Raw genomic sequence first — 12,100 nt, 5'->3', positions numbered from 1 at the left:
CGTAGCGTGAGCTCGGACATATGCTTGTCGTTTTCATTTTGGATCATCATAGAGATGATGTGAAATGCTAGTGCAGGGGCCAGTCGGCTACTCACGTCTTGATTATCTGAGAATTGGTTAGCACAAGTCGCCCAGTGCTTGCGAGCAAATTTGCAAAAGAATCGCGTGTCAGGAAATGCATGAATGGTAAAGTAAGATTGTGTCTGCATCGAAAACTCGTATAAGACTCGTCATCTAAAGGGTTCATCAGGAAGCGAGGATGCTGCTGAAATATGTAAAAAATTACTTACGGTTAGATAGAACCAGACAAGTCTGAGTGTTAGGATTGAATGGCAAGAGTACTAGCACTTGAGGCATGTTAGCCTCAATGGCCCGAAAACATCCAACAAGTGAAAGTAGATGGTGACGAGTCAGTGGGCGAGGTTTTCTAGGCCTGCCGCAAAGTGGCTTTTCTTGCTCATGTGGTATGATTCGGAGCCCAGTGCCGCTTCATCATGAAAGGTCGGGTGCGGGTCGAGATGAGATATCGCATACCTTGCTAGTAAAATCTTTTTGAGGTCAGCGCAAGCTACTACATGCATGACAACAAGTGTGAAGAGAGGAGTCTCAATCAGAAATAGCCATTTTATATCGTCAAAGAAGAACTCAGCCGGTAATTTCCAGCGTATATTGTAAAAGAAATGATCATCACGAGAGACGGGGTAGGATGCGACGGGAGACGCTGGATATGAACGTACCATTTCAGCCCATATCGGGCGCAAGGGAAAGCTTGAGCATTCTCGCAATGATCCACCGCTTGGTGATGAAAGAGCTATTTAAAGGTCAGCGCGTGCTCAGAAATTGCAAAGTGCAAAAGCGAAAGCGAGATCAAAGTCTTTTCAGACTGACGTGTAAAAAAAGAGGTTTCATTCCATTTAGGTCAAAGACTCTAGTTTGCGGTGTAAGGTGTCATCAGGAAGAAAGGAGTAGCCGCGCAAGATATTGCGCCGTCTAGAACGTACCTCAGCTTGATTGTTTGTTACTTTTTGTGTTGTTGAGAAAAACTGAAGAAGCTTGGAAGAGTGAAAGTTTTTGTAGAGAAAAAGCTCGGACAAAAGTTGCAATGTGGGGAGCACGGGCCCTTATTCTTCCGCTTCCGCATCTCCCTAGCAAAGCAGAAGTATAATGTTCGGCGACGAACGACGAGCAAGAAACGGTCCACATCGAGAAAACTCAGTGAAATATGGATCTCTTCAACTGGATTATTAAGATTGCAGCTCTCACACTACAAGGGTTTTGGTGGAGTAACAAGAATTGTGGTGTAGATTTGGGGAGGTTGATGAACAAACAGAAGTGACCCTTGCCTCTCCTCATCCTCGATTTCCATCACGTGATATCGCGTTCATCCTCACGCGCCTTTCGTGACATCGAGTCTGTGACGCCATTACTTCCTCCGTACCGCCCGTAGACACAATATACCAACCATTTATCTTATAGAAAGATGCCTGAGATCGCAGAAGGTCCGTTTGAGACCTAAATTCCGAGATGAGAATTCCAATGCTGAGCCTGAAATAGTTGCCCGTATCGTCCATTTCCTACGCCTTCATGTGGTCGGGAAACGCATCTTATCCGCTTCTGCAATAGATGACAAGAATGTGTTTGGCAAAGTTGGTACAAGTGGTGAGGAAGTAGAAACTGCTCTGAAGGGGAAGAAGGTTAGAAATTGCCTGCTACAGTTCGCGTTCATCATACTCATCATTCTAGATCGTTTCTGCAGGAAGCCAGGGGAAATACTTCTGGTGAGTAAACTCACGGCGTTGTTCTAGGATCAACCAATTTACCAGCGACAGGATCACCCTTGACAAACCTCCGCATCTGGTAATGCATTTTGGAATGACCGGTAAGCAAGTGTAGCAAAGAAACGAGCCAAACAAAACAATACTAAGTCAAAGGGACAGGCTGGATGCACATCAAGGATGAACAGACAGCATATATCAACTACTATAAGAAGATGAAGGAGGGCGAACACGAACAATGGCCGCCCAAGTTCTGGAAGTTCCAGTTCAAAACCGAGGGTTCACCTGGCGTAGAAGTAGCCTTCACTGATGCGCGTAGGTTTGGTCGCGTGCGGCTTGTCGACTGTCCCGGAGACCAGATAAGGAAGCATTCGCCTCTGGTAGAGAACGGACCGGATCCGGTTGTCGACCTTGATCGTTTCACCGAAGATTACTTGCGTTCCAAGATGCGAGCCCGTCATGTCCCTATCAAGGCCCTCTTGCTAGATCAAACGATGATCAGTGGAATTGGTAATTGGGTGGCTGACGAAACACTCTATCAAGCTAAGCTTCATCCTGAGCAGTACTGTGATCAGTTCAACGATGCCCAAATCGCTACCCTCTATGAAATGATCCGCTATGTGTGTCAAACAGCCGTCGATAAACTGGGAGACTCAGACGAATTCCCCGAACACTGGCTCTTCAACTATAGATGGGGCAAGGGCGCAAAGGGCGCAGCGACCAAGCTACCCAATGGCGAAAAACTGGCTTTCATTACAGTTGGTGGACGGACAAGTTGTTATGCGCCCGGCGTACAAAAGAAGACGGGAAATACAGCTCCCGGCATCAAAGAGGAGCCTCTGGAAGAAAAGGCCGAAATTAAAGCTCCCAAGAAGTCAAGAAAGAAGTCACCAGAGGCAGCCGAGGAGAACGTCCAGCCTCCAAAGAAGAAGCGCACAAAGGCGACCAAGAAGGAGACGAATGGAGACGCCATAAAGACAGAAGATGCTGCCGAGGAAGCACAACCAGATGTTGGGCGCAGAAGATCTACCCGCCTCAGGAAGTAGATGCCTAGTCTTGGCTCTAAGGATGCAAAAGATGAGTAGCCAAATGGTCGAGCTGGCTTGTTTCGTCACACCGCATGAATTCTTACAAACCGTGGCCTGGCGTAGGGTACATAGATCTTGGAAACTTGACCGAGTTCTCCAAACTTAAGGAGCATGAAATTTACATTAACACGACATGGAACTGCATAAATTAATGACAAAAAGCAGATATGATCTGGACCTGAAGCTGCCGCGAATTACCTAGTAGTCAACAACGCCAGCTTAAAAGCCAGGAACAAGCATGGGTGAGAGGAGGGATATCTTTTTCGTTGTCTTTTCAACCGCCACTTTTCGGGACGCCATGAAACCCAGTCTATGCCAAAATACCCCCTAGGAATCCAGAAACAGATGCAAGAATACAGGAACCAACTGAAGGTGGTATCGTCAACCATCAACCGCCCTGTGGATATGTGTGAATATGAATCAAGTAGAACAACTAGCCACTCGCCCGCCATATTCCCAACAAATTCTCCTAATAACCATTTCCTATGATAATATCTGTTTAGTTACCATTGGACTCAGCGCCATTGGCCTCGAGCTTTCCCTCAGTCTTCTCAAGGTATGCGACCAAATCAGCAATGGTGCAGACCTTCAAACCCCACTTTCGGGCGAAAGTGATACAATCCTCGCCTCTCAACATGCCATGGTTATGACGAAGAGCCTGGCCAGGGGTCTCCTCGCCGACGTCGACAATTTCGCAGATAACGGCGGCATGGGCCTTGCCAGCTAGTCGGCAGAAGTCAACAGCAGCCTCGGTATGACCCGGTCGCTGTCTAACGCCACCGGGGCGGGATCGCAGAGGAAGGACATGGCCTGGACGGCGGAAGCTATCAGGGCGTGCGTTGGGGTCGGCGAGTGTGCGGCAGGCTAGAGCGCGGTCGCGAGCACTGATTCCGGTTGAGACGGAGGGGTCGGCTGAATCAACAGAGATGGTGTAGGCGGTACCTCGAAGGTCCTGGTTGTTGGGGACCATCTGAGGCAGGTCGAGAGAGGTAGTGATGGCGGGGGAGAGAGGAGCGCAGACGTAGCCGGAGGAGTGGTGGATAAGGAAACCCATCTTCTCGGTTGTAACATCTTCAGCAGCAATAATCAAATCGGCTTCGTTTTCTCGTGAAGGGTCATCGAGCACGACGAGGAATTCTCCATTTCCTGCCACAATCAATGTTAGCGCAGTCACACATGAGAGGATTATAGGAGTCACGTACGGAAAGCCTCGATCGAGTCGGGGATTGAGTCAAACTGGTTCTGGGGGATTGTTGCGGGCATGTTGGAGGTATGATGAGGAATAATGGCAGAGGGATTGGACAGTGCAAGGTATGGAGTGTTGAGCAGCAATTGGTATCCCAAAGAGAAAGCCTTGGTTCTCGACCTCGGCTTGTGACTGTCTGTGAATGCGACGGTTGCGACGGGACGCACGCACGAGGAGAGCGGGTTCGGAGGCGGAGACGGAAGCGGCAGCGGCACGCGGGGGTTGATGAAGGGTCAAGTCAAGGAAGGGAACGGAACTGTTTTTTTTTACTGGGGACTCTGATATGGGGGAGCCGATTAGGTGATTGTTAAGCACCAAGAAGAAGTTGAGTAAGCAAAGAATTGATTGAGTGAGGGAGCAATGATTCAGGCGATGGAGAGCGAACTGCAACTATCAAATATGCTCGGATACGGCATTTGATTCTCGCATCGCATGATTCAGACACAACCTTTTTCTCCAAAGCAAGCCAAGCCCCGCTCCGCAGTCCGGTCTTAATCACAGCCGCGCGGTGAATTTCCCGCTCGCTTCCTTACGATCGAGCCCGGCTTATCCGGTCTAAGTAAGCCCAAACCCCATGAAGGCCTACCTGAATGCCGAGTTACTTTACCCTCGGAGCCATTGGTTGTGAACCCGTGGTGCATCGTCGACACTGATGAGCTCACATGTCAATGCATTGTTGGTGATTCCAAAAGGGTCTTTACTTGATCGGGCAATTGAGGTATGATTCTTTTCATTATGATTGGTCAGTTCTGGCTCGCTCATTATGTCAGCTTTGTTGAAGACGTTGTTAGACTAAGGAATTGCGAAGCATCAGTCAGCGAGAGACGATAGAAATTCTTGGACTTTGGTAGAGTAGTAGTGGAACGGATGGCGGAACCGTCCGAGTGCACCCTGCGATCGAATTGAATCTTGTCATCGTTGAACCATTTTTCAGGGTCCATAGACACTATCTTATCTTGCTTGGCTTGCAGCTTTGTCATCTGCTCATCGATCCTCGCATCATCCACACCTTACCCATTCCATTACCACCTACCAACCAAACCGTGACCTCTCTTACTTCACCTCCGAGCCTCCAAATATGCCGGCTCCGTTCCGGCCGGCGGGTGCCCTCTTCCGCAACCTCGCCCGATCAAGTCGGCGGCCTTTAGCCCTCCCATTGCCGGCGAGCCATACCATCGCAGCCTCTATTACGACATCGCCAACACCTCGATGGCACTCCACGTCCTCGCCCAACTCGTCACAGAATTTCTCCTCTGTCAACCCCGATGAGGTCTCGCACTTCAATGCGCTCGCCGCCGACTGGTGGGATCCTCATGGGTCCTCCCGGCTACTTCATCTCATGAATCCTTTACGTCATGACTTCCTTCGCGCTTGTCACCGCACCGACCCCGATTCCCCCACCCGAGACCTGACATTCCTTGATATTGGCTGCGGCGGTGGTATCTTTGCCGAAAGTGCAGCTCGTCTACCGACCACGAGACATGTCACTGCCATCGATCCCACCCCCGAAGTGCTCGCTGTGGCACGTTCACACGCTCGCAAAGATCCCGGTCTTCGCTCCAAACTCGAATATCGGCAAACATCAATAGAAAATCTTCCTCTTCCTGCGACACCAAAAGAGGCCTACGATGTGGTCTCGTTGTTCGAGGTTATCGAGCATATCGATGCTCCAGGCGCATTCCTGGAAAAGGTGCGCCCCTTCGTCAAACCTGGTGGATGGCTTGTTATGAGCACCATCGCGCGAACGTGGATGAGTTGGTTTACCACCAATTTCATGGCCGAGGATGTTCTGGGCATTGTTCCCAAGGGAACACACGACTGGAACAAGTATCTCAACGAGGAAGAGTTGCGAACTTTCCTCGCCGGTCGAGGCTGGAGCCACCCGATGGTGCAGGGCGTGATATATGTCCCCGGGCTTGGCTGGAAGCAGGTCGATGGCAGTGAAAAGGTAGGTAACTACTTCTTTGCTGTGCGTAAATCCGAGGCCTGATAGGCTTGGTTCAGATGTGTATGATTCATGTTGCTATACGGTTACACAAAAGTTTGAGGTCGCAAATGATCAAATGACAGTCAATTGTAATATAGGTAGTGTAAAATGATTAGGTAGTTCGCCAGCTGAAAGGCTCTTACTATGTAAAGTATAATCCAATATGGGATTTGTCAACTATTAAATTAGCATGATTCTACATAAAGCTCCTGTAACAGGACATGCGTCATGAGAGGATCAAACTTGGTCCTGCTAGGGACTACCTTACTAATGGGTATTTTGGTTGGCGAGAACTATTCTCCTCGCTCAGCTTACCTATTGTAGAAAAGAGCGTCCCTGTACATACTGGAAGGCTGGGGAGTTGTCGTCGTTTGCAATGTTTGCATATAGTCACTCAGAACTAGCAGTTCCTAATGTCGGAATGGGCACCACCGAACCAGTAACATCTCACAGCATGTTGCGGCTGTGCGAGCTGATACAGCTCCATGCTCCTGGATTACCCTACCACTAATAAGGATTGATTCACAGCTTACTGGGATATGATCCTTGGCGTAACAGGTTTTCGCGTTGCACGTCAACTCGTACAGAACAAACAGTGCCTCACGTTGAGCATTAGGTATCTCTTTGGTGTATTTGTCTGTTCCGAGCAACAGCGAATCGAATTGGATCTAGAAGACATCCATTACCTAGGACGGTCTTCACATGTTTTCATATTCGTTGGTGACCAGACAATTACGAGGCACTGTACGTACTACCTATACAGCCACCCGAGACAACCCCGCCCACTAAGATCCCATGCCGTAGCCGACAACGCCAGGGCAGATTCCGCTAATTAAGAGGGCTGACAGAGTCCAAAACGCCCTATGATCAACCTCCGATACAGTGCAAGACCGGGTTCATGGCGGCAGAAACGAGGAGTCAGTGGCTGCCCCGTAACTGTAGCTGCAACGGTTCCTCCACTCCCGTACCCAAGGATGGAACCCACTTGACCTTGACCTGGGCTCCTCCTGGATTGATCCTCTCTTTCTCCTAGCTCAGTACCTACATCAAATTCAAGGTACCATTTCTAATAATAATGACTGTCGTTCGTTGACAACTATTCCAGTGTTTCTTATTTCATTGCATATCAGTCGTTTATCTTCAAATCTGCCTGTCATTTGTTTTGTTTTTGTCTCGGCAGGTCTTGTCTCAATCAATCGCTCGCTGGTGTCTTGCTTGACTTGACTTTGTCTCGCCCTTTTAGTTATTGTCTTGCTATGGGTTTGATTATTTGTTGGATGACGACGACTCCTACCGTACCCTCTCACCACTCCTGAAATACCTGATCGTTGCATTGCTACGAAACCACACCTCTTCCTCCGCCGTTATGGCGGTTCATCGCCTCATTTGTTCTCCTCTTTATATACGATTTTTGGTTGTTTCTGCCTTGGTCTCTCTATCATTCGCACAATTCATCCCTAGCTCTGATGCTAAGGCGCGTAACCTCACAGTCGTCCGTTCACCAGCAAATCGGGATGTGACTGTCTCTTATAAAACTCCCGAAGGCGTCTGTTCTACAGCATTCGACTCTCAAAAGCAGTACACAGGTTGGGTGTCGGTTCCCGGGGATTATCCAACCAATCTCTTCTTTTGGTTCGTCGAGGCTCGTGAGCGGACTGACAGTCTCACTATCTGGCTCAATGGAGGACCAGGATCCAGCTCACTCTATGGTTTCTTCACCGGCAACGGGCCTTGTGAAGTTGTCGAGAAAGGGTTAAATGAATACGAAACGCTTGTGCGAGAATGGGGCTGGGATCGAGCCTCTAACATGCTCTTTATCGATCAGGTAGGTAAACCTCGAGTATCATCGCCAACTCCCGAGAGCTCACATGCACCTTTCTAGCCCAACCAAGTCGGCTTTTCATACGATACGCCTACCGACGGCACACTGAACTTTCTCAGTCAAAATGTTACTGAGCCTCCAGTGTTCTACCCGGAGGTTCCAGAATGGCTCGTTCCCAATGGCACTTTCAGTTCCAACAATGGAAATTTTACTGCCAATACTACTGAGACCGCTGCCATGGCCGTTTGGCATATGGTCCAGGGCTTCTTGACCACGTTCCCACAATACCAGCCTGCCTCGCGTTCTCGCAACAGCTCACTTGGCATCAACCTCTTTGCCGAGAGTTATGGTGGTCGCTACGGCCCTGTCTTCGCGGAAACCTTTGTACAGCAAAACGCTCGACGAGAGAGCGGGGAGTTACCACGCAATTCAACCATGGACGTCCACCTCAGTTCTCTCGGCATCGTCAATGGTTGCGTTGATATGGAGATCCAAGTACCCTACTATCCAACATTTGCCAGTGACAACACATATGGCTATAAAGCTTTATCTGATAGCGACGCCAAGTTCAACCTCGACAAGTTCTCTGCTGAAGGCGGCTGTCGCGATCTTCTCCAAAAATGTGCCACCGATGCATCAGTCAGCGATCCCGAGGGCGAAGGGAACGAGGAATCTATCAATCAGATCTGCTTTGAGGCTCAAAGTAGCTGCAATGACATTCAAAACGCCTACTCTAGTTCAGGTCGTGGCTGGTACGATCTTGCTGCGCCCCTAGCCGACCCTTTCCCACCTATGACATTCTTGGAATACCTTAACCAAGACTCCGTGCAAAAGGCTATCGGTTCTCCTATCAACTTTACAATGACCAACATAAATGTCAATCTTGAGTTCCAATCCACGGGCGATCAGGCGCGTGGCGGCAATATCGCCCGCCTAGCTTCTCTCCTCAATTCAGGAGTACGGATTGCCCTGATATACGGAGATCGTGACTATATATGCAATTGGCTTGGCGGAGAAGCAGTTTCGCAAAACCTGGCCAGCGAAGCAGGTGGCGAATACAGCATTCGCTTTCCTGACGCTGGATACGCACCCATCATTGTCAATGATTCATACATTGGTGGTGTTGTTCGTCAGTTCGGCAACCTATCCTTCAGTCGTGTCTACCAAGCAGGCCACGCCGTGCCTGCTTATCAGCCTGAGACTGCCTTCCAGATTTTTGCTCGTATCATCCTGGGCACTTCGATTTCTACTGGCAAGGACATTGATGCCGCCACGTATAATACCACGGGTGATGCCAATGCGACGCATACTGAACATCTTCCTAAGCAATTGAACCCAACGTGCTACGTCCGGAACTTTCAAGGCAGTTGCGATGAGGGCGCCCAGGAACTAGTCAAGGATGACACAGGGATTGTGGTCAATGGCATACTGTATACCTCGAAGGAAGATTGGCCGCTACAAGCAGAGACGACGGAGACACCAACGACATCAACTTCAGATCCCAGCTCAACATCGGATATGACCGGTGTATATACAGCAACTGAAACACCTGATGCTGCAACATGGAACCCACCCAATTCAGGGCTAGTGGTTGCTATTGTTGGCGTTCTGGTATTGCAGGCTGTTGCATGAGCTCCCAAGTCTGAGGGAGCACTGTATTGTTTGTTGCACCTGCGCAGCACGAGCGGAGAACATTGTTATAGAAGAATCATGGCGTTATTTCCCAAGGTTTTGTGGGTAATGGTAATTAGCACCGGTTGGAAAAGCATCACATAGTATGTTTCTTATTCGCATTAGGCTCGTTGAGCCAAATAGCGCAGGGGGTAATGAACACTCAAGATACCCTACGTTGTCGTATATATAATATTTCTAGAGTAAAATATAGCACATTCCGGAATACCCTCTTGATTTCTATCCAAGTCCTTTGATTCTCTCGGGCCATTCTGTTCTTCAATTTTCATTCTATTACATACCTATGTGCAGCATCTGAAGACTGTTCTCAATTGCTAGATTGGTTTCTATCAGTTCTAACACTGGCGGGGTATCATTCTATCATGTCTTCGTAGTGAACAAACTCGCACGTTTGACCTAAAACCGCGGTCATTCTGCTCTCCTCTCCTTCTTGAGCGGCCTTCCGGGGACAGCCTGTGAGCCTCTAACTCGAAGTTCGTCGTCGCCTTCGCCTTCGTCATCGTCGTCCATCATTTCCTGCTGCTGCTGTGCTAGACGAACGCGCTTGATACGGCGCGCCATGGCTTGGTCCTGGAAGAACTCGTGGTCGAATCGCGCACGCGTGAATTTCTATACACCACGTTAGTCAATAGCGCTTGTATGATGGAGAGTGAGCGGACCTGCGAGCATCCTGCTTGTGGACATTGAGACTCTCCTCGCATGGGTAGATACTCGAGCAGAGCGGCCTTCTCGAATGTATGTTTGCAGTTTCGGTTGGTGTAAGGATCCTTCATGGGTTGTAATGTCAAAGGGCAGTTAATGCTCTTGACCTCACGCTCAACAGCAATATCGTCGTCGTCGTCTCCGCCCCCGGCACCGGCTCCTTTGACATCAATGGTCATGATAGGTTCGCCATCGGAAGTAAACCAGCGTGAGGCATCGGGTAGTGGAGGCCCCTCATCGCCAGCCATAGCATCGTGCCACAGCTTTTTGAAGCCAGCGTAGTCGTTGTTGAGAGCATAACGCTGGTGGGCGGACATTTTAGTATATTCGGTGTCTTTCTTCTGGCGCAGTTCTTTGTAGATTTCGAGTAGGCTTGTTGCAGCCAGCGGCTCCTGCTCGTCGCCCTGCTCGCCGTCCTGCTCGCCTCGCTGAGCGTCCACTTGTCTTTGTTGGGCAGCTTCTGCACTGGCCTTGTCATACAACTCGCTGAACATGACATCTTCATCTTCCAATTCGGCTCTGCGATCGATCATGTCACGAATGGCCTGTTCCGATTCCGCTGTCAGTGTATTGATGCGCTCCTCCAGTTCAGGGAGATGAGCTTCAAGGCGTTGCTCGTCCTCGGATTTCTCTGTCCCCTTCTCCTCTCTTCGGGCTTTTAGACGGGCCAGCTCTTCACGCTGCACGCGCAATCTCTCGTGGATGTCACTGACGCTAAAGCCAAGTAATCGGACAGATTCGTTGATCTGCTGTTGATATGCAGCCGTTGAGCGGGTGTTTGACAAGTCGTGCAGTTTGCGGCGAGCAACGTCGGTGAGTGGACATGATGGTGGTTCGTACTCAGGTAACTCTGTAGATGAATTACCAGTGCGGTTGATGCCTCTCCGAGACATGGTGAGATCTTGATATGGCAGCTGTATAGTCAATTGGGGATCGTATCGATGTTTGAGCAGTTGGTGGAGTGTAGTCTCTGTTAGCGACGCGACACGCGTTAATTGAAAGAGAGCTGGAGACGCGACATTCACATGTGCGAGTGGGCCAGTGTGTATCGCCTACCCTAGACCTCACTCTAGCCCCATTTTAATTTGGCCGTTTTGAAAGCCTGTAGCTCTCATTGGCAGGCGCCCAAACGGTGCTACTTCACTAACACGGATTGGAAAGACATCTCGATGAATTGAATGTCACAAAGTCAAAGACGACACAATATGACATGTTTCGCGAACGAACCGAACAGAGCAGGGGCTCAAATCAAGCGCCTGTCGATCTGAAGAATGGCTGGAATCGGTGTCAATCAGGGTCCCTCCCTCTGGAACCCGAAATCACAGCGTCATTGATCCAAATCACCTTCAAAATGAAGAGAATAATTAATGAGGATCAACTACCTGACATTTGTAGCGAGGGTGATAAACAGCCAAAAGATGCACAGCAGTCATCAAATACGAAATCACGAGAATAGCGACCAATTGACAATGCCTGGGCGATACATCGACGTCAACTGCACCTTCAGAAGCGAGGACGGGCTATCCCAGCAGCTCAACCCAGCCCAGCCCGGCTCGGCTGTACACTCAGCGTCACCGGTGACGATGGTAAAGGTCTAGACTCTATCAGGACCAGGCACGGTGTCATAGTCAGAGCCATAGGCTCATAGCCATAGCCATAGTCATGGACTTGGCCATGGACCTTCTCCAACATCTCGATGCACTTTCCGATGTCTGCGGTCGTTAGCGAAAACCGACCAGTGAAATCCTTGTCTTGGGCGTTTGTCTTGAATCGGAGACAAAAGAAAAT

The 12,100-nt window shown here is 49.5% G+C and overlaps 5 protein-coding genes across 5 annotated transcripts; 3 read left to right on the top strand and 2 right to left on the bottom strand.

Annotated features, from left to right (window-relative positions):
* Positions 1-1,480: 1,480 nt before the first annotated feature.
* On the top strand, positions 1,481-2,821 carry FTJAE_4998 (formamidopyrimidine-DNA glycosylase; the record flags this gene model as incomplete). The annotated part of the gene is made up of 5 exons (XM_037351459.1): positions 1,481-1,499; positions 1,555-1,694; positions 1,744-1,778; positions 1,830-1,879; positions 1,932-2,821. 5 exons carry the CDS (start codon positions 1,481-1,483, stop codon positions 2,819-2,821), a joined length of 1,134 nt encoding a protein of 377 aa, XP_037207893.1.
* A 541-nt stretch (positions 2,822-3,362) lies between these two features.
* FTJAE_4997 (3 4-dihydroxy-2-butanone 4-phosphate synthase) lies at positions 3,363-4,126 on the bottom strand (the record flags this gene model as incomplete). The annotated part of the gene is made up of 2 exons (XM_037351458.1): positions 3,363-4,009; positions 4,066-4,126. 2 exons carry the CDS (start codon positions 4,124-4,126, stop codon positions 3,363-3,365), a joined length of 708 nt encoding a protein of 235 aa, XP_037207892.1.
* Positions 4,127-5,187: 1,061 nt separating this feature from the next.
* FTJAE_4996 (COQ3-enzyme of ubiquinone (coenzyme Q) biosynthesis) lies at positions 5,188-6,099 on the top strand (the record flags this gene model as incomplete). Its single annotated transcript, XM_037351457.1, has 1 exon — positions 5,188-6,099. One exon carries the CDS (start codon positions 5,188-5,190, stop codon positions 6,097-6,099), a length of 912 nt encoding a protein of 303 aa, XP_037207891.1.
* A 1,363-nt stretch (positions 6,100-7,462) lies between these two features.
* FTJAE_4995 (carboxypeptidase) lies at positions 7,463-9,550 on the top strand (the record flags this gene model as incomplete). Its single annotated transcript, XM_037351456.1, has 2 exons — positions 7,463-7,921; positions 7,979-9,550. 2 exons carry the CDS (start codon positions 7,463-7,465, stop codon positions 9,548-9,550), a joined length of 2,031 nt encoding a protein of 676 aa, XP_037207890.1.
* Positions 9,551-10,018: 468 nt separating this feature from the next.
* On the bottom strand, positions 10,019-11,205 carry FTJAE_4994 (DNA repair MMS21; the record flags this gene model as incomplete). Its single annotated transcript, XM_037351455.1, has 2 exons — positions 10,019-10,219; positions 10,270-11,205. The coding sequence occupies 2 exons, from the start codon at positions 11,203-11,205 to the stop codon at positions 10,019-10,021; spliced, it is 1,137 nt and encodes a 378-aa protein (XP_037207889.1).
* Between the last annotated feature and the right edge of the window lie 895 nt (positions 11,206-12,100).

The sequence above is a fragment of the Fusarium tjaetaba genome (assembly GCF_013396195.1).
Source record: "Fusarium tjaetaba strain NRRL 66243 chromosome Unknown NRRL66243_c0000093, whole genome shotgun sequence".
Taxonomy (NCBI): domain Eukaryota; kingdom Fungi; phylum Ascomycota; class Sordariomycetes; order Hypocreales; family Nectriaceae; genus Fusarium; species Fusarium tjaetaba.
Note: the sequence above shows the minus strand (reverse complement) of the source record. Positions and strands in the feature narration are given on the sequence as shown.